Source organism: Musca vetustissima, unplaced genomic scaffold (genome assembly GCF_032173495.1).
Source record: "Musca vetustissima isolate MV318-11 ecotype Yass unplaced genomic scaffold, APGP_CSIRO_Mvet_v1 utg218558, whole genome shotgun sequence".
NCBI lineage: Eukaryota > Metazoa > Arthropoda > Insecta > Diptera > Muscidae > Musca > Musca vetustissima.
The window spans coordinates 1-22709 of record NW_026881666.1 but is presented as its reverse complement, the minus strand read 5'-3'; the positions used below and the strand labels follow the sequence as shown (position 1 = coordinate 22709).

General features: G+C 34.2%; 1 protein-coding gene and 3 non-coding genes across 4 annotated transcripts; all 4 read right to left on the bottom strand.

Moving 5' to 3' along the window:
- Nucleotides 1–5970: 5970 nt before the first annotated feature.
- Trnal-uag (transfer RNA leucine (anticodon UAG)) lies at nt 5971–6050 on the bottom strand. Its single transcript has one exon. It is a non-coding gene; the product is annotated as a tRNA-Leu (tRNA).
- Nucleotides 6051–14193: 8143 nt separating this feature from the next.
- LOC133327627 (small nucleolar RNA R442) lies at nt 14194–14240 on the bottom strand. Its single transcript, XR_009754262.1, has one exon. It is a non-coding gene; the product is annotated as a small nucleolar RNA R442 (small nucleolar RNA).
- A 1116-nt stretch (nt 14241–15356) lies between these two features.
- LOC133327626 (small ribosomal subunit protein eS8-like) lies at nt 15357–18875 on the bottom strand (the record flags this gene model as incomplete). Its single annotated transcript, XM_061536152.1, has 3 exons — nt 15357–15500; nt 18091–18502; nt 18765–18875. Coding segments are annotated over 3 exons (627 nt in total), but the record flags the coding sequence as incomplete, so codon positions are not given.
- On the bottom strand, nt 15586–15654 carry LOC133327628 (small nucleolar RNA R442). The gene has a single exon (XR_009754263.1). It is a non-coding gene; the product is annotated as a small nucleolar RNA R442 (small nucleolar RNA).
- Nucleotides 18876–22709: the final 3834 nt, after the last annotated feature.

The following is a 22709-nucleotide window of genomic DNA, read 5'->3' as shown; positions in this document are numbered from 1 at the left end:
CTCGTGGTTCATTCGACGCCGATATTCACCGTCGACGCAGATCGGCCCGTAGATCTTTCGGAGAATTTTTCTCTCAAACACCCCAAGAGCTGCTCATCTGCTTGCGCAAGTACCCATGCTTCTGATCCATATAATAGCACGGATAGTAACAGCGTCTTGTAAAGTGTGAGTTTGGTCTGGCGGGAGGTGGCCTTTTTTCTAAACTGCTTACTTAGACCATAGTAGCATCTGTTGGCCATCACAATCCTTCTCCGAATTTCAAAAGTGACGTCATTCGTTTTATTTATGGAGGTACCAAGGTATATAAAGTCTTTATATACCTCGAAGCTGTAGTTCTCAAGTTCCACAGTTGGCCTGAGTCTACTGGACGTCTTGCGCGTTGATACCATCAGCTTGGTCTTCTCGCCGTTCACTGCCAGACTCCTTTTCAATTTGTTCAAAGGTGGCTGTTACCACTCGCAATGTTCGACCCATTATATCGATGTCATCGGCGTAGGCGAGTAACATGTGTTGTTTGGTGTACAGAGTGTCATTTCTGTTCACCTTTGCGTCTCGTATGACCTTTTCCAGCAGGATGTTAAAAAGATCACATGACAAACTGTCACCTTGTCTGAATCTTCGTTCGGTATTGAAGGGCTCCGATAGGTCCTTTACTACTTTAACTGCTGACCTTGTGCCACTTAAAGTTATCCTACATAGCCGTATTAATTTTGCAGGAATGCCGAACGCAGACATGGCTCTGAACGGATAGGGCTGTCGAATGCGGCTTTATAGTCGACAAATAGGTGGTATGTGTCGATGTGTTTTTCGTTGGTCTTTTCCAGGATTTGGCGCAAAGTGAAAATCTGGTCAATGGTGGATTTGCCAGGTTTGAAGCCGCATTGGTATGGTCCGATGATGTCATTGACCATTGGCTTCAATCGTTCACGCAGCACACTGGATAGCACTTTATATGCGATGGGAAGGAAACTTATTCCTCTATAGTTGGCACATATCGTCTTGTATCCTTTTTTGTGCACGGGACACAGGATGCTGAGGTTCCAATCATTGGGCATGCATTCATCTAGCCAAATTGTGTTAATCAGCTGGTGCATGCTCCTGACCAGCATCTGGCCACCAGTCTTGAATAGTTCGGCTGGTAACCCATCGGCTCCTGCTCTTATTGGTTCTGGGGTATCTTCATCATCGCCACTATTTGATACCAGAAGCTTTTCGAAAGGCTCCAGATCCTCAACACGCTGTCTGAATCTGTCATCAGGTTTCCTTCTTCATCTCTACAGGAGGATGTGCCTGCACCAAAGCCTTCGGTTTGGTGTTTTACTCGTTGGTAAAATTTCCGGACTTCATTCTGACTCCTGTACATCTCGATTTGCTCACGCTCACGTTTTTCTTGTTCTTTCTTCTTTTTTCTGAAAACACGTTTCTCCTTTCTCCTTTTCTCACGATAATTCTCCATCACGTTACGTGTTGCTACTGTCTGCAGGGTTGCCCTATACGCTGCGTTTTTCGCATCAGTAGCATTACAACACTTCTGATCGTACCATGGGTTTCTTGGTGGTGGTTTTTGGTACCCAATTGTTCCTTTTGCTGCAGTTTGTAGGGAGTGGGTAATTCTTTGCCATTGTGCTTCTATACTATTATCGGAACAAGAAGTGCTTTCTTCAAGCAGATGGGTAAGTTGAACGGAGTAGGCCTCGGCTACCTGTTGTGTTTGCAGCTTTTCGACGTCGAGTTTCTGTGTTGCATTAGATCGCACCTTTGCTGCAACATTAAGACGGGTGCGTACCTTGGCTGCCACAAGGTAATGGTCCGAATCGATATTCGCTCCTCGGATGGATCGGACGTCTAAAACACTGGATGAATGCCTTCCGTCTATCACAACATAATCAATTTGTTTTCTCGTTACTTGATCAGGAGAGATCCAGGTGGCCTTGTGTATATCGAGATGCTTGAATCTGGTGCCATGTTTTTGCTGCCACGAAGTCAATCAACCTCATGCCGTTTTCGGATGTTTCTTCATGAAGGCTGAACTTCCGACGGTGGGGCCAAAGATATTTTCCCTTCCGATTTTTGCATTAAAATCTCATAGCAGAATTTTAATGTCATGGCTAGGGCAACGGTCATATGCTGTTTCTTTATCTTCGGTCGGAGCATGGGCGCAAATGAGACTGATGTAAAAGAACTTCGCTTTTATACGGATTATAGCAATTCGCTCATCTACTGGAGTGAATCTGGAGACAAGGTCTTTTATTCTTCTGTTAACTATAAATCCGTTTCATGGCAGCTATAATACAGGGCGTAATCGTCTGACTTACTTACGCCTGTCCCTTTCCATCGCATTTCCTGTAAGGCAATAATATCGGCTTTGTACTTCTTGAGTATATCCGCCAAAGCCAACACTGCGCCTGTAATGTACAACGTGCGCACATTCCAAGTGCAGATTCGCAGATCGTGGTCCTTTATACGTTTGCGGGGGTCGTCAACATTAGGGGGGTTTGGTTTTCTTTTTCTTTGCCTTTTCATAGTAGGTTGGATTTTCCGAGAGTGGGCAACTAAGCTGACGTCTCAACCCATTTCTTATAGCTCTTATGGGTGAACTCGCGACACATATTAGCTCACTATTTCATCGTGGGTGATGAGAATAGCTCCCCAGGTGGCACCGCGGAGAGGTCAGTGTCCACAATTGAGAAGAAAGAGAGACCAAGATAAGCCTGGACTTCGCAATGTTAAAGCCAATCAGAGCCGTTGCTTGGTATCTGTCATCCCCTACGCCACCCACCAACCAACATTAACCCCTCCCTCCAAATATAACCACATCCATCCCATCCACTTTCAAATAGTAATTTTCTCTAAAAGGTATATAAGATGTATTCCCAAAAAATGATTGCATACTTTTAGGCGCCAATGAAATGCATTTTAAGTAACTATCATTGCTAAATACACCAAAACATCTTATATAAAAGTAAATAAAATGCATAGACGTTATCATTTTAATATTCCATAAACATGAAAAGATTCCATAAGGATGCTATTCGAGAGTGGCACTTCCGTTTAGACATGCACAACCTTGGCAATTGGCAAACTAAAATATGAAAATGGCTACTTACATTGGAATTGCGCATAAATAAATATTTCATAAAGATGACTATGATAATACGAGGAAGAAAAAAAACGTAACAGACATGAGACTTTGAGGCGACTAGACGGACGATATGTAATTTCCCTAACTACCTACCTATAGCTTCACTTTCAAATGTAAACATTGTATGAAGAAAAAAGGATTCACACACACACTACACCATTTGTGGTCAATTCAATGCGATTGTGTATTATCGTTATCATGATGCCAATAATCATTATCATGATGATCAATGTGATACGAACGCCATGATATGGCATCATCCGGTATATGCTTGTCAATTTCTCTCCTTAAGGAATTGCCGGGCGACATGCACACACATAGTCATCTTGGTTGTGTCATAACAAGAACAACAACAGCAACAACTACATTCTCGTCGTTGAGTCAAGCCAGTTTACAAACATCCTGTCCCCGAACAACAAGAGGTCCCCACCACCTAGCCAATGAAACCTAAACTACTCCAAAGAGTTTAAACAACATTCATGATGGTTGGTTTGTCCTTTGGTCGCCACAAAGGATTGTAACTGTCATAGAAATGTGTATACATTTGTATGTGTGTGTTTGCTTGATTGTGATTGTATCTCCTTTCTAGTCATTGCCTATATTCCTGGTATTATTATCAATTGTAAATCAAACAGATTTTTTTCCTCTTTAAAAAGTTGCATCAATTTACTTAAACTCTTGAGACCGAAGTTTTCAAGTTTGTTTTTTTTTTCATACTAAAGAAAATTTTTTCTGGAAAATAGTATCGCAATCCTCTTTAAAAAGTTTATGTTGATGATGCTACCACCACAAATACCACTAAATATACAATCGTTGTGGCCACAGTAAGAAATATATAAATCAATGTTTGGGATTTTTCGTACACTCAGAAAATAAATATAGCTATTGACACAAAGAGAAAATTAATTCTGTTTTTGTCAATTACCTAATTACAGACACTCAGCCAATAATTTTTTAAAATATTTTTTCCACGCCTAATTATAGGCGTAGATTTTTTTAAATATTTTGTTCAAGCCTAAATATAGGCGTGGACTTAAAAAAATATTTTTTCAAGCCTAATTATAGGCGTGGATTTTTTTAAAATATTTGTTCAATTCTAAGTATAGGCTTGGATTTTTATACCCTCCACTACACTGTGGTACAGGGTATTATGTCTTTGTGCAATGTCGCTATAAACCTTTCGATTTGCACGAAATTTTGCATAGGGTACTGAATTAGGTCCAGATTGATGTGTGCTAAGTTTCGTAAAAATTGGTTCAGATTTAGATATAGCTCCCGTATATAGTTTCGTTTTCGTATAGTGTATTGAATCGAGTCTTGAATGACATGTGTTAAGTTTCGTGAAAATCGGTTCAGATTTAGAAATAGTTCCCATATATATTTTCCACCGACTTTAGGTAAATAGTGCACCAAAGTCCATATATAACATTCGATTTATCACAGCACACTGAATTGAGTCTAGAATGATGTGTGCTAAGTTTCGTAAAAATCGGTTCAGATTTTGATATAGCTTCCATATATATGTTCATCCGATTTAATGTAAAAACCGAAGTCCCTATATATCTTTCAATTTGCACGAAATTTGGCATAGCGTACTTAATTAAGTCTAGAGTGATATGTGTTAAGTTTCGTGAATATCGGTTCAGATTTAGATATAGCTCCCATATATATTTTCGCCGATTTAAGGTAAATGGGGCACCAATGTCGCTATATATCTTTCGATTTGCATGCAATTTTGCATGGGGTACTGAATTAGCTCCAGAATGATGTGTGCTAAGTTTCTTGAAAATCGGTTCAGATTTTGATATAGCTCCCGTATATAGTTTCGTCCGATTTTATGTAAATAGTGCCGCGAAGTCCCTATATAACATTCGATTTGCACCAAATTTTGTATAGTGTACTGAATCGAGTCTTGAATGACGTGTGTTAAGTTTCGACAAAATCGTTTCAGATTTAAATATAGCTTCCATATATAGGTTCGTCCGATTTAAGGTAAATGGAGCACCAAAGTCTCTATATGTCTTTCGATTTACACGAAATTTGGCATACGGTACTGAATTAGGTCGAGTATGATGTGTGCTAAGTTTCGTAAAAATTGGTTTAGATTTAGTTATAGCTCCCATATATATTTTCGTCCGATTTTATGTAAATTGTGCATCAAAGTCCTTATATAACTTTCGATTTCCGCGAAATTTGGCACAGCGTAATGAATTAGGTCTAGAATGATGTGTGTTAAGTTTCCTGAAAATCGATCCAGGTTTAGGTGTAGCTCCCATATATATTTTCGTCCGATTTTATGTAAATGGTGTACCAAAGTCCCTATATATCTTTCGATTTGCACGAAATTTTGCATAGGGTACTGAATTAGGACGAGAATGATGTGTGCTAAGTTTCGTAAAAACCGGTTCAGATTTAGTTTAGCTCCCATATATATTTTCGTCCTATTTAATGTAAATTGATTGACACAATGTACTGAAATTAGTATTCCTTCGAAAAGGCGACGTCTGTTAGGATAGGATGTAGAATATACCCAAATATATCATATAGTCGGCCCACTGCGACTTTATTACTTTCCTTGGTGGTTTAAAATATATATTTTTTTTAATTCTAATTATAGCCGTGGATTCTTTTTAAGATATGTTTTAGACCCATCCGGCCGTCCAAATTTAACATTCTTCACTTTTTAGATAAACTTCTATAAAGTTTTTCTTACTTCTTCTTATAAATATTCTTACCGCATATATCGTATTTTTTCTTCTAGTATATGATGTCATAATTTTCCAATTTCATAAAATATTTTTTTAACATCCAATAATAAAATATATTTGTGACAGCGGTGGGATTCGAACCCACGCCCTTTCGGACTGGTGCCTAAAACCAGCGCCTTAGACCGCTCGGCCACGCTGCCTCTTATCAACCGCTCATGTTGATTATGCACATTGGCAAAGAACAATTAACACACATGCACATGTACATACATTCGCGAATTCTATTCTTTGTGATAAGTTTAACAAATTTGGACAATATTTAGAATTGTGATTCATGACATGAATTTTCAAACGTCCTGTATTAATTATTTAAAATATCTGACATTTTATTTGGAGAGTATTTTTTTATTTTTCAAAAGATTTTAATATGGACATTGAGTTATGTTTGTATGACCATTATGACAAAAGCAACTGAAATATTTATATGTGTGTATGTAATACCATGATTGAAATGTGTTTACTTTCACAAAGAATAAGAATGTCTGTCAATCTGTCTCATTCGAGGCCATTCTCAATGGAATCAATTGAAGAACAGTACTAAGTAAATGTCAGGACAAAAAATCTTTCTACTTATTGTAAACAATTTTTGTTTTTTTGCAAAAAGTATGGAATTTTTTAAACTATTAACACAAAACTTTAAAATACATACATATTTCTTTTTAAATATCTTTTTCTATCGTCTTAGTTAGCCTCAGAAGAGTACTTTCTTTGTGGCAACCAATAAACTTATACCTGTCTTGTCATTCTTGTGAAATAAAAAAAAATATCTAAAGAAAATATTCCTTAGAGAATTATTTATCTCAACTTATGTTCTGTTACAATACGCACTCCACAGCTAGTAAAGGAATAATAAAAAACATATTGAGATTTTTTTCATCCATAAAATATTATTTTTCAATCGGAGATGGAACGTAGCTGAATTTATGTAACGTTTATTACAGTAGAATATGGAAAGTCCTTCACAGATGTTTTTATAGATAAAAGATCTCTTAGGATAGACAAAATACCACTTCGAAAGTATCTTTACACTGGAGATCTCTCAGAATGTGTTCTAAGTACCAAATATCTCGGATGGTTTTCTGTACTATGAAAAAGACCTTCACTTCGCGAAGACGACCTTCGCTGAACAGATCTCCAAAAAAAAAATCTCTTATGGGCAGAAGAGCTCATTAATAGACAGAATACCTCTGTTTTAGAAGCTCTTATATAGATAGAGGTACTCTATAAACAGAAGACCCCTCAGAATGGTTCCTATGGACAGAAAACCAATCAGAATTTCTGATTTAAACAGGGATCAAGAACACATACACATACAATTTCCCAGAAGCTCTTCTATAGACAGGTATTCTGTCTATTGAATGTACGATAGACAGAACATCTGGACGTCTTTTATTGACAGAAAACTTTTCGCAAGCTCTTCTACATAGAATAATGTTTTTTTATAAACAGAAAACGCCTCAGCATATTTACTATAGGTCACTTTTTCGCTGAACACATCTCATATAAAAAGATCAGTCTTTACTTTAAACAGAGGTTTTATTTTAAACAAAAGTTTTTCAATACGCTGAAGATCAGAACATCTCATCTAGACACAGAAGATCCCTTTAAAATGTCTTCTATATACACAGAAGATCCCTTTAAAATGTCTTCTATAAACAGAAGACCCCTCATTATAGTTTCTATGGATCACACAAAAACAGGAATCTAAGACCCACCCATTATAGATAAAAGATCAGGACGTCTTTTATGAAAATCCTTCAATAGACAGAAGAATGTTTTATAAAACAAGTAGAAAGCTCTTATATAAAGAAGTAGGTTTTCTATAGGGCCCTCAGAAAGACAATTATAATCAAGGGACTAATACCTAAGCAGAAGACCCCCCACAATGTTTCTTATAGACAGAAAATCTCCCAGTAGCTTTTGAAAAGGCAGAAGACTTCTCGAATGCCCTATAGGTCTTTTAAAGATCGAAAGCGTTTTCTAAGCTCTTCTACACAGAAGACTCCTTAGAACATCTTGTATGAACATAAGATCCCTCAGAATATTTTCTATGGGCCCCTTGGAATGTCACGTGAAAATAAGGGATTAAGAGCTGAACCCCTCTAAATGTTTTTATACCTAAACCGCTTAATGACCCCATTTTGTATTAGATAGTTTTAAATTTTGATACGCTGAATTTTGTTCGATTTATTATAAATTTCGGAAATTTTGGTCCTAATCAGTTCATATATAAATACAAATACATGTATACAGAGTCGGCAAAAATAATAGAAATCAGCTTAAACGCATTTTTTTCGTTACAATTAACTTGTTGCTTCAGAAACCCATTGGGTCTATAGTAGATCGGTCGCTCTGGAAAAAATTACGAAATATAGACCCTCTGGTTAGAAAACTTAGCTAGGAACTTCAACATCTTAAGAATTACCGGGACCATTGTATGGGAAGAAATATTTTATTCACCAGGAATCTGGAATGGCACATTACAGTCACCTCGCTAAATTTATTCTGATAAACCCTTCAAAATACGGAAAACTGTCCCGGGTTGTTATATGAGAGCTATATAAAACATGTACCTATATCAAAAATGTTTAACTTTCAAGATGCGGGAAATGTTTAACCTTCATGATGCCGAAATTTAAAATTGAGGCCACCTCAATGGGAGAATGCAGTTAAAACCTTTAAAGTGAGGAAATTTTGGCGAAACCTCTGTGAAACAGCAATTTCAATCCTCAAGCATCTCAGAATGACTAATTTGGTTTTAAAATGCTGCCCAAAACATTCAAAATACCGAAAATAGAACGGCACCTATATATAGAAGCTATGTCAAATATATGGACTTAATCGAACATCAAAAAATATTTTCAGACTCCAAGAACCAAGAATACTAAATTACAGACACATAGATCGGAATATATAAATCCTTCTTCTCTGTTTTCCAGCTGGTCTTTTGGTCGAAAATATTCGATTTTCCAAAAAAATAATGTTCATAGGTTCACTATTTTGCTAATTTTTGATCGAAGTCAATAATCCCAGTTCATACCAGCGCCAGATATGTAGTCATTCTAATTACGTTGGAATATTGAGATTCAGATATTTCAGTGATCGTCAATCATGCCCGCCGTCGAAAAAAATTAAAATTTTTTAGTAGGTAAGTTTGACTCCCAATTAGAACTCAAAATATGAAAGTAGAACCAATCCTGTTGAAAAATATTTTCAAAGTCCACAAAATACTGAATAATGGAGAGTAAAATTATATGGGGGCTAACCCGAATAATCGGCAGATCTTGACAATTTTTTGTAACCAGATTTTATACACATTGCGAATCAAAAATGTCAAATTAGAATCAATTCGATTGAAAAACGTGCTCAAAATCTTTAAAATACTGAATGATGGACGCACTGTTTTGGCTATACCAAAACGTGAACGGATAATGATAATTTTTGTTAGTAGTATGATATCACACCCCTGAGAACATTAGAGCCATTCGGTTGAAAATGTGTGAAAAATTCTCACAATATCGAAAAGTGCTTGTTTCCTTGTATGGGGGTGTACCAAAGCGTGGACCTATTTACTACAAAAGCAGAATCCCAGCAAGTTCGAAACCCCTGATACCCAAAATCTTCGATATATATTACAATGGAAGGTATCGCTTTATGGGGACTACCCTAAAAAGTGGAATAACATTGAAAATTTACAATGAGAATCCAAAATATAAAATTACTGCTAACTCGGTTGAAAAGCGGACTACCTTAAAAAGTGGCCCATATATTGATAAATGAAGAATAGCTACCCCCATGAGAATCTAACTTAGCTGACCCAATAGAATCAGAAATATCAAATAACAACCAATTCGATACAAGAACATGTGATCTCTATTATGACTTCAACAGACATGACTAAATTGACATATAATTTTATTCTGATTATGAACATAGGGGTATCTGATAAATATTTCGAGGTGTTGCATACAGGATAACAAAATTTAAAATACAATCCCGTTTATGTCCCTTGAGAAAATAGTCTTCAAAAATTAACTCTTCGACATGAATTAAGTTTCTTATTAATAAACGCTTTGCTAATCCATAAACAAAATTAAACCACACTCTTTTCAAGTCTTTATTAAATTATATTTTTAAAGCCAGTAAGGAAAGCAGTAAAGTCGGACTGGGCCGACTATATGATACCCTTCACCACTTTGGATATATTGTACATATGTATCCCCTCCAAGAAACACACGCAAGTCTTTCGGCAACCTATGATACATTTAATTTCATTCGGGCAGATTTAAAGTCGACTTCGTACCATGGGACAAATTTATGAAAAACGACTTTTAGCAAAATTAGAAGGTTGGTGCACCATTTATGTAAAATCGGACGAATATATATGTATATGTGGGAGCTATATCGAAACCAGAACCACTTTTCCCACTTTTCATTTTGGATCTAATTCAGTACTCTATGCCAAATTTCTCGCAAATCGAAGGATATAGAGGGACTTTGGTGCCTCATTTACCTTAAATCGGACAAAAATATATATGGGAGCTATATCCAAATCTAAACCGATTTTTCCCAATTTCAATAGGGTTCGTCCTTGGGCCAAATAAGTGACTTGTGCAAAATTTCATCTAAATCGGATCATAAATGCGACCTGTACTTTGTTTACAATTTAACATCTACAGACGGACGGACGGACATGAATAAATCGACTCAAAAAGTGATTCTATGCATATTCTCAAAAGGAACCATGTGTCTATCTCGTTTCCTTTTGCATGTTACAAACATATGCACAAAGACATAATACCCTGTACCACAGTGTGGTGAAGGGTATAAAAATACTCGCTTACCAAGTCACAATTTTCTGAACTTCAGAAAAAAATCTATTTAGGTTACGCTTTTTAGGCCTTTTTAATTAAAATACACCATTTCAATAATTCAGGAAATTTATTTTTAAAAAAATTAAGATTTTCAGGTCATAAGATTTTTTTTTTCAAAAATGGCATACCTTCAGAAAATTTATTTTTAACAAATTTTCTTTTTTTAAGTTACCCTTTCTAGAACTTCAACAAATTATTTTAAAAATATATGCTTCTATATTTCTAGGACTTCAAAAAAACCTTCCGCAACTTCAAAATATATATTTTTAAAAAATACACGCCTTCAGTACTTCAGAAAATGTATTAAAAAAATTCATCCTTTTCAGAACTTCAAAAAAATTATTTTTGAAAAGTCCATATAGTCATCCCAGAGAGAATACCTTTCATAGACATAAAACATTCAGAAAATCACCTGTAAACAGAAAAAAAATCAGAAGATCTGTTGTAGATAGAAAACTTCTTTGAAGATCTTTGGTTGACAAAATATCTCTCAGGGGGTCTATAGAGAGAAAAATTCTCTTCTAGTGTCAGTAGACCTTCTATAAGCAAAATACTTTCATGAAGTTCTGCTATAACGTAAAGATCTTTCAATATTAAAAAAAAATGATGCATGGATAGTAATCCCGACAGAAGACATCCAGACATATCTTTCATAAAAACATTAGAACTTTTGAGAAGATGTTCTATAACTAAAGAAGTCTTCATTTATAACTATAAATATTTCTTCTAAATATATTTTTCTGTTGTACCATCCTACATATATTACAGTTTGTATCTGTTAACAATATAAATAACCAATGATCCATAGATACAACTCCTCCAAGTCTACCCTATCCTACCCTCCCACACATCTCAAACTAGGTAGTGCGTATGTTTCTTTTTTATCACAAAAGAGTTGGTTACATTTACGACAATATTCTATACACAGTTAAAATACTGCTGCTTTTGTTGCAAAAGATGACAGGCAGACAGCCTGCCAGGTTGAGGTTGCTATTCGTAATGGGAGTAGTCAACTTTGTGTGGTAACTATAACAACAATATGAAGTAACTAACATCAATGCCAGATTTTTTTCAAAAGATTCTTGTCAGCTGGTATTATTCTCTACTCCTGGTAAAATGCACTTTGAATTCAATGCAATTTTATATACAAAGGCGTTGTAGTTGGTGGTGTTCTGGTTGTTGTCGTTGTGACTATTAGTTGTTTCATCATAATCATAAAATTCCACAAAGGTATTCCTTTTGAAATGCGATTATCGATGAGAAACAGCAAACAAAGAACAGGAACAACGACAAGAGAAAAGAAATAAAGAAATAAGATGTTTTAGAAATAAGAGTTGGAAACATTTAAATATTTATATGTAGGTATGTATAGTTAGTTCTAATTATATATATAGCAGTATATGTTAACAGTTAAATTAATTGATAAATTCAAACATTAATTCAGAACGATGTAAATTTCAAGCGGAAATGATGAAACATTCATATGAGGCAGCTTCATTTGTGCCATGAGCAATCATCTTTACATTACGCCTAAAAGTATGCAACGCGCCAAAAGTTGTCAATACAATAAGCCAATGTTTACATGTTGACTGCGTGTGTACGTTATTCATTACTTTGACTCTACAATGAGAACTCAATATTAACATTTGTATAGCACAAATGATTAATTAGAAACTCCAACATCGAAACTCAATTTCTGAAGAACGTACTCGAAACTCGCTTTACAATTTTTATACCCTTCACCACAGTGTCGTTGAATTTTTGGGTGAGGGTCACTCTTAGTCCAAAGATGTCAGATAAGGCTGGGTTTTTTGATATTCGTACTAGAAGGGAACAAAAACTACTATTTTTTATTTGGCGCACAGGTAGAACTACAACTCTTGAAATAAGGGTCGCTGATGGAGTGTAGTACTAAATTTGGTACAATTTCGAGGCATGTGTATGGATAAAACTAAAAACTTGAAATGTGAAATGGGAATTAAGGTTGAGAAGTAGGGTCGATATTTGAGGTGGTTTTGGAAGCGTGTACTCATGTATACGAAAAGTACTAAACAGGACTAAATGTAGTACAATTTGAATTTTGGATGAACCGATAGAGCTAGAATCATTAAATTTTAAATGGATACAATTTGTACAATTTGAATTTTGGGTGAACCGATAGAGCTAGAATCATTAAATTTTAAATGGGAATTAATGTTGAGAAGTTGGCTCTATATAAGGATGTGATTTTGAAAACGTGTACTTAATTATACGAAACGTACTAAACAGTACTAAATTTGGTACAATTTGAATTTTGGGTGAACCGATAGAACTGTTGGGGTGTAGGATTGATTGAGATATGTAGAAAGTTTTGGAAATTGGTACTTTGGAAATTGGTGCGTACTAAATTTGATACCATTTGGATTTGGTTGAATCGATAGGACTGGATTCCTGAAATTGGGAAATAAGATTTCCATTGGATTTTATGATAAAGCTTGTTTTGGAAATTCGTACTAATGTTTACTAGATGGTACTAAATTTGTTATAATTGGACTTTTGGGTGAACCAATAGAATCTTAAAATTCGGAGTTAGGATTTCTGTTGGTTTGTAGGATTGGATTAGAACCTACAATATTAAATCACTTCGCTTGAATACACGAGCTGAAGGGACTTATCAAAGACGTACTGAATAGAGTATTTATAGACAAGCTGAAGGTGGTGTTTATAGACAAGCTAAAGGGAGTCTTCATAGATGAGCTAAAGGGAGTCGTTATGACAATTAGGTGTAGAGATTGAACTACTTTCATAGTAGCAAATTTGAAATGTTATGTAACAAACACACAAAATCACAATACTCTGTACTATAAAGTGCAGTATAAACAATTTGCTAAAAATATCACGTCACATTTCATAATCCTAAAAATATGCTAAAAGCTACATACATCCAACCTTTTGTTGAAAAGTATACATTGGAAATCATTTCTTAGTTGCAATATATTCAATAAGACAGAACCTTTTCGTATACTCTTTATATTTTAACAATTCGAATACATTCATCTATAGAAACTATAATGGTCATACTGCTCTCAAAATTGAGAACTACTTCCTTACTAACAAGTGTCTATTAAATAATATTTATAAATTTACTTTCTTAATTATTTATTGCATTTTTCTTTTACATTTGCTTTTATTTCAATGTTTTTTTTTCAACTATCTCATTCCAGTCATTTCCAATAAATCCATGCACGATTGTTATTCTGCAAAAAAAAAATATAAAATCCATTAATACCAACTTCAATCTTCAATTAAAATCAAAACACACAAAATACTGTGATTGAACAATCGACTCAAGGTATTCATCATTTCATTATTACGAAATTATGGATGTATGATTATGTCATGGTGTTAATATAAAAGTATACCTTGAATCAATCAGAGTAACTATGACAAGCAAAAATCACATCCCATCGATTTGCTATAAAACCTAAAACAGGCTTATAACAATAATTAGGTGATGGGATCGCTTTAAAGTGTTAACATCATATTTGAAATTTGTTCAATCACAAAAGTGAGATAAAATTGACACAATTTAATTACCTTTTAATGGGGGGAATGCTGTTTCGTTGGTGGTTTGCTGTTGTTCCAGAAGACAAGATGTGGTGGTTCTCCTATAAAAATCTGAAATAAAAACTCAAACGATGCGCAACAATGCGTTCTTTTTGTTTCTTAAAAATAACCTTAATTCCATATCTCTGTATTTCCTATTGTATATTGCTGTTCCACAATACCTTCATATTAAAAATAAAATAGGATAAAATTTTCATCAAAATTATTGTATGGATATCTGGGCGTAAATTTCCATTTACTACAATAAAAGTCTGAAGGCCTCTGAGAAAAATTATAAAATATCCAGGACTCCAGAAGATCCAATAGTTATTGAGAAAAATGATTTTTAACTATTATTCAGTGACTAAAATTCATAATGCCCCGCATTCACTGTCCTGATTTTAAGATTTTATTATATCCTCCCTTGAATATACAACTCTTTAAAAATATATCAAATTTAAAAATATATCAAATGATTTGTGGACTGAGGTGACAGACGTTGACGAGAAAAACTCGGGTCATTTCGGATCGTAGAGACCCCGCTGTCATGGAAACGATCAATTAATTTATAGATGGTCTTTTCTTGCCTATAGTGATATTCCATTTTGTAATTAAAAAATTAGAGTATTATGTAATATATTCATGATCCCTAGAACTCTAAGAGAACAATTAATAGATGGCTTCCTAATTATGCTGGTTTCCTCAGTATAGTAATCGAAATGTCCCTTCTAAAGATGGACATTCTTAGAAAGCTATTCCCAATCCAATCTGCTAGAAATATAATTGCTGATTAAAAATATTAAAAATTGTTTTCTTTTGTTACTATATAAAGTAACCCATTTGTGTTTTTATTCCTTTGTCAGGCTCTTCTTTTTTTATAACACCATCATCTCCTCGAGGCATGTTTGATTTGCTCTCACTATCTAATACATTTGTTTTGAATCAATTAAAATAAAAAAGGAGAGTACAATTAAAAAAATTGTATTTTTAAAAAATAATTGTATTAATAATAAAACAAATAAATTGTTTATTTCTTGGACTTGATTTTCTTAAGATAGAATTCCAATTCTTTGCCTTCCAAAATGTAACCGTCGGCACGGCCGCATTGGCCGGGACGAGATGAGACGCAGGCTGTAACGAGAAAGAAAGAATAAAATTCATAAGTTAATAAATCCTTTATATAAAGTAAATTTTTATGAAATTATTTCAAAAATCCAATCAGAGTAACTATGACAAGCAATATCATGCCCCATCGGCTTGTTACAAAACCTAAAACAGGCTTGTAACAATAATAGGTGATGGGATCGCTTTAAGATGTTAACATCATTTTGGAAAATTTGATAACTAGATAGGATCGAGGAGTCAGACACTGAAGAAGACTTTTTCAGCGTCTTATACCCGATTCATAGTTTTGTTTATAGAACAAATCGTTGTATGTAGTAGTTGTAGTTGGGAAAATTAAATTTATGTAGTTTGGTCAGCTCCAAAAAGGACTATCTGCTATAAAAAATTTAATCGTTTCGAAGTGGTATTCTTAAATTTATTTTATAAAAAGTGGGGGTATTTTTTGAACTTTGGAACCCCATATCTCGGGAAGTAATGATTTCCCCCCGAAAAAATGTATGTTGCTGTAATCAGCATCTAAAGGGCTACATATGGTAAACATGAGAGGTGAGATGTGTCCATAAAGTGCATTTGTTCCAAATGCGTTAAGAAGCCAAGCCTAAAGTTTCTGATAGGCTATACGGACAAATTATTTAAAAATCCTTGTCTCAAGGTCTTTGGGAAAAATTATTTATAAATTAAACATCTGAAAATATAATAGTCTGTGGAAAAAATGTTCTAAAAATTCACGCCTCAAAGCCTTGATAGTCCAAACCTCGCCTCGAGGTTTGGACAATCAATGAGAAAAATGCTTTAAAAATCCACGCCTCGATTTTCTGATAATCGGTGAGAAAAATCCTTTAAAAATATACGTCTTGAGGTTCCAAAAATTTGTGGGAAAAATGCTTTAAAAATCCACACATCGAGGTTTGGATAATCGGTGGGATAAATGTTTTAAAAAACCACTCCTCGAGGTTCCGATAGTCGGTGGGAAAAATACTTTAAAAATCCACTCTTCGATTTTCTGATAATCGGTGATAAAAATGCTTCAAAAATCCATGCCTCGGGTGGGAAAAATGCTCAAAAAATTTACGCCTCAAGGCTTTAATAGTTTGTGAGTTAAATTCTCTTAAAATCCACGACTAAAGGCTTTATTAGTTAGTGGGGAAGATTCATTAAAAATCTGCGCCTCAAGGGTTTGATAATTTGTGCAAAAATTACTTAAAATCAACGTCTTATGGTTTGGATGGCCTTGCCAGCAAAATTTATTTAAAATTCACGCCACGACAGTCTTTGGGAAAAGCATATTAAAAACCCACGCCCCATGAATCTCTGCTGGTATATGGGAAATGTTCTCTCAAAATCACTAGATATCGAAAACAATAATTAAAAATCTAATCCCAAAAGCTTTGATAGTCTAGCGGAAAATTCGTTCAAAATCTGAGGCTCTGATAATCTGTGTAAAATCTCGATAAAAATTCATACCTCAAGAGTCTCTGCTGGAATGTGGGAAAATTTCTTTCAAAATAACGCCTCGATAAACAATAATTGAAAATCTAATCCCAGACATAGTCCTGGGGAAATTTGTTTAAAATCCCAGACCAAAAAAACTGATAATCTGTGGGGAAAAACTCTATAAATATCCACGTCTGGATACTCTGAAAGGCTGTTGGTAAAAACTCTTCAGAAATCCATACCCCATGGCTCAAGCCCCCGGAATCCAAGCCCAAAGACGTTGATAATCTTTGGGGAAAAACTCGATAAGAATCTACGCCTGGAACCTCTGGAAGGCTGTGGGAAAACACTACAGAAATCCACAGTACGAGGTTCTAATAATTAATTAAAAAACAACGCCTCAATGTTCGGATGGCAAGGAGAACAAAATCATTAAGAATCCTCGCCTCAGGAGGTCTAACTAATGTAAGCCCTGAAGGCTTTTGTATCGAGAAAAAAATCATTAAGAATCCACGCCTCAAGAGTCTGTCTAACTAATGTAAGCCCTGAAGGTTTTTGTATCGAAAAAAAAATTATTAAAAATCCACGCCTAAAAGCTCCTATAGTCTGGAAGAAAAATTCATTAAAAATTCAAGCCTAAATGGTGTGGAAAAAATTCTTTAAAAATTATTCATAATTAAAAAAAAAATAAGGCCTGAAGTCCATGAATGAGAAATCCACAATTGGAAGACTAAGTTGTTCCATGGGGCAAAAACATTCTTTAAAATTTCTTATAAATATAATATAAAAGATCTGTATAACCCTAAGCCCTTCATGAAATTAGGATATTAATTTCAGACTCAGGACCCAAAAATGCTGACTGAAACTCGACTGGGGGAGCTCATGACTCTTTTTAGAAAACGAGTTCCATTTAATGGAATTTCTAACAAATCGGTATTTACAAAACCGGCATAATATCGATAGACCCCATGAATGTAGGCAGCCTCAAACTCGGCTTAAAATCCATGACTCATTAAAAGTGTGTCTTCAATTACAATGATTCCTATTTCTAACAAAATGGCGTCCATTCTCTATATCCAAATACTAAAATATATTAAAAACTAAATACGATGATTTGATCTTGAAAAATTTTATCCATTCTAAACATAACATCGCAACTTACCTAAGAGACGACCAGAAACGAATTGATCTTCCAAAGCTTGTTCAACCTTGGCGTACTTTTGACGTTCCAAGTATTTCTTCATGGTCTTTTCGCTGCGCTTCTTGGTGAGCACATCGTTGTCATCTTCCTTTTGTTGTTGTTTGGGGTTACGTTTGCGACCCAAAGGCAAAACGTAATGGGATTCATACCACTGACGGAAGGGAGTAGCATCAATGACAACAATGGTGTTCTTTACCAAAGTCTTGGTACGGACCAATTCGTTGTTGGAGGCATTGTAGACAACATCAGCGATACGGGTCTTGCGGGCAATACCCTCAGAGGCCCAGGCAAAGTTACCGTTTTCAAGACGGAGGGCACGGAGCTTGGTGTTACCACCGCGGGTGCGTACGGGATGGATGCGGCATCCGCCCAACTAAAAGAAAAGCACACAAACAACAAACGATCATTAATTAGTATATAAACAATTAGTTCAAACAAATTATTGTCGGCAAACTCAATAGTCCTCCATCAACATAATCAGTAGTCCGAACATAATAACGCTATTCATCAATGGCTAGGTAAAAATTCCAATGGAATTAAACTTTGGTTGCAGTTGACACGCGTTATCATCACAGAAGATGGAAGACCCAGAATAGCCATACACCTTTGGGAGGGAGACAAACAAACAAACATACCTTAGTGTTGGCAGCAGGACGACCCAACTCGAACTTGCGCTTCTTGCGGAGGGATTTGCGTTTGCCACCAGTGGCGCGGCGCTTATGAGCACTATCGCGGCTAATACCTATTCAAAGGAATTGTAGAAAAGGAATATATGTTAATAATGCACTTTTGTAACACCACCATCATCAGTAATTTCAAGTTCCATATCGATTCAAGAAAATCTTGCAACTTCATAATTTGTTCTTTTGCTTGCCACTAACCCCTTGCACTATTTCATTTCTATTTTCAAATATTTCGCATTAATTTTTTCAAGTTTCCATAAATATAATTTGGCACATTTTTAGCTTCACATTTTGACAAGTGGTTGTGCGTCGTTGTTATGGAGTTAACATTAATTCATTTTGGGAAATTTATAAATGTTATTTAATAATTAAAAGAAGTTACAACGTAGTTAATGTTCCTTTATTTTAGATGTAGTATTGAGAATGAAAAAAAAATAATTAAAAATTATTTTATGTTACTTTACACCCAAGACAAGCTAAATAATATTAATACCTCTTTTTTATAAAGAAATTTATGAAAATAACTATGTTATATAAATTAATATAATTTTAATAATGGCATTGGTCATTGTAAAAGAATAAAGCAGTATGTCAAAACTCAAATTCAACTTTTATAATAAATTAACATTTATTGCAGTGCATAAAAAGACATGTTACAAATCCCCGCATGTGTTTAAGTTAAAATCACATTCCCAACTCAATTTTTAAAAGAAAACATGACATGCCATTCATATTTCCCGTTTTCAGTAAACAGAACGACTTGCTGCATTTGTTTTTACTTATTTTGGACATTATAGGCCATAACGTAGAGTTGTATTTTTTCTTTGTTGACAAAATATACTCTGTCTTCTATAATAGTACCATGGAAATAACTATAAAAGAAATTACAAAGTAGCCAAGATGCCTTTTCTAGATGTTGTATCGTTGTTTTCGAAATATTCACCATAAAAGTTCCGTTCCAGAACCTAAAAGAATCTACTAATTTTACAAGTTTTGCAACTTTTTACTCAAAAATCATTCCTGAACCCACAAAACTGGTAAAACATTGATGGCACAAACCAAAATGGCGTTCTCTTTGTAAACTTTTTACTCGAACAAAATGATAACAGGAGTGCCAAATTCTGATTGGCATTTATGTTGATTTTGAAGTATTGCTATCTAATGCAAAATTTACTTGATTGGACAAATTTTGGAAATTTACGTGTACACGTTTCAAAAATTTTATCAAAATATTCTTTCAATATATATCAAAATATTTTGATCAAAGTTTGATAAAAATGTTTTGAAGCTAATTTACACTATTGGTAATTTTTTTATTGAAAATATTAACTTTGAACTTCTGTTTTGATTATTTTAAGAAATAGTTTAGTATTAATAACTATGGACGACGACACGATCGTCATATTATCAGCATATTTAATATTAGAGGAAGAAGTAGCTGATAACAATGGAAAAAAAGAAGAAAACAAAAAAAAAGTCAATTCATTTATTTGACAACTTAAAATTAAAAACCACATTCAGTTCACATATAAAATATTACAATAAAGTAAAAAATAACATTAAGTTAATTGTTTCCTCTGCTTCAAATGAGTCGATGACATTATTTAATATAGTTCTCAGCCTGATAATAAAAAATTGTATCAAATATTATTTGAGTACCATTCATTTCAAATTCATCTGCGAGCATTTGATTCTTTATATGGAAAAAGCTGCTGCCCAACATACTCTCCATAGCTCTTCTGCCAACTTATGTCTTCTTTTCATTGAGATACTTTCTGCGATAGAAATTGGCCATGTTCTGAACGTTGGTTGTCGATACCATTTACTTCTTGTACTTTTCTACGCTTTGCTGGAGTAGAACTTGTAATTGAACAGTGGGATTCCAAATTCAGAAACTGGTCTTCAACCTCATCCCAATATTCAAAAGCTGAACTTGATAAGGTCTCACAGTATCTTAAAAGTGTAGAGCTGCAAATTTTGATGCCTATTTACACGGCATCTATAAAATCTTCAAAAGTTTTGTTCTATAAATGTTGAAGAAATTTTGCTGTATTTATTTTGCTGGAGGGTATAAAAAGATTAGCGCGGCCGTCAATAAAGACGTTTCACCATATTTATACACCCTCCATAGTATGGAGGATATATTAAGTTTGTTTTTCCGTTTGTTACTCATCGAAATAATCATTTCCGACCCCATAAAGTGACGAAGAAAAAATGTGCGCCCATCCATCGTTCTGTTGAAATCACTTTAGTCTCTAAACGAATTGTGATAGATCGCCGAAATTTTGCATAGAGTTGTCTTTTGTCTGCAGGCAGGCTAAGGTCGTAAAGGCGTTTTCAACCGAATTCGCTGTAATTTGGTACAATGGAACCCATTGTACCAAATTACAGCGAATTGGGTTCCAAAACTCTACAAAAAAAAAAAAAAAAATAAATATCGGTACATTTTTTCTTTTAGCCTCCATATTACGATACCGAATTGACTGTAATTTAGTACTTTCAGTTCTTATTGGATAGCAAATATCTGCACGAGAAATTATAAATATATGTAATTTTTACGGTTAGCCCCGTATTTTGGGGTTTTGAACGTATTTGTCAATCGAATTGTGTGCAATTTAGTAATTTGAGTTCTTATTGAATAGCAAATTTCTCCATATAAAGGTATCCACAATTGCCCTTGTAGTATTTTGAGGATTTTATACATATGATCTATCCATTCGAAAATAAGCAGAAAATAGGAACATTTACTGATACTTTTTTCAGATGTTATAAAAATCTGACGTTTGATCTAAATATCGGAAAATTATCTGGAAATTTATCGGATTTTTGATCTGAAATTCAGAAAATTATCAGGTGTTTATTTCGAAAATATGTTTGAATCGAAATTCTGATGTTTGAATCGAAATTCTGAAAATAATCTGAATATTCTGATGTTTTGAAAAAAAATGATTTACAAGGAATTTTGTTTTTCTTAAACGGCATTTACGTTATAATGTAAACGTACTATTAAAAAATAATCCATTTTATTTTTAGAATAAAGTTCCAGTTTCTATTCCTTCTTTTCCTTGACTATTAGAAGGCGGCATTTGAACAATAGGAATGGAGCTTCTATTCCACCTGATTGTCATTATTCTGAAGGTTATTGCGGGATTTCAAATTTCGGGATTTCAGATGATGAAAAGTTTTTGGACAGTGTAGTTCTTCCTTTTGATTATGGTTTATTGTTATACATTTTTTCAATATTTTTTATTTTTCAAATCACATTTTCAAATTGTAGATTTAAATTTTTACCAAAAATTTCCTTTTAGAATATGTGCAGATTACTCGGACTATATCGAAAATTTGTTTTGTTGTAAGCAAAATACACACAATTAAATTGCCTTTTTGAGTATGTGTATGTGAGTACTCGGAAAATAATCGAAAAACGTTAGAGAATTCGGAAAAATGTGATTTAAGGCCCTTCGGAAAAAATTGTAAGCTGGTATTATGATCATGAACAAAAAATGTATGTGTTGTCGGATTGAAAGAATATTTTAATCAAATTATTGAAAAAATTGTTAAGACAAACTTTTCCCACAATAATTCAATTTAAATTTTTTGGACAATATACCACAACATTTACACTGGCAATAATGGTTAAAAACTTGTTGATTTAGAAGGCACTGTCTAAACGCTCCTATATTGCACTTCAAAAATATGTCACCCGTCCTAATACAAGATAGATATTTATACATATTGTAATAGATCGCACTTCCGCTGCAACTATAATTAAAATGAACCGGCAAAAATGATGAGGGATACACTTAATTTTGTCAAAATAAGACAAATTGTTGTTGTATTTATACTTTTTTTCATATGTATCCTAACTTAAAGTAATACTCTTATATTATCAGAATA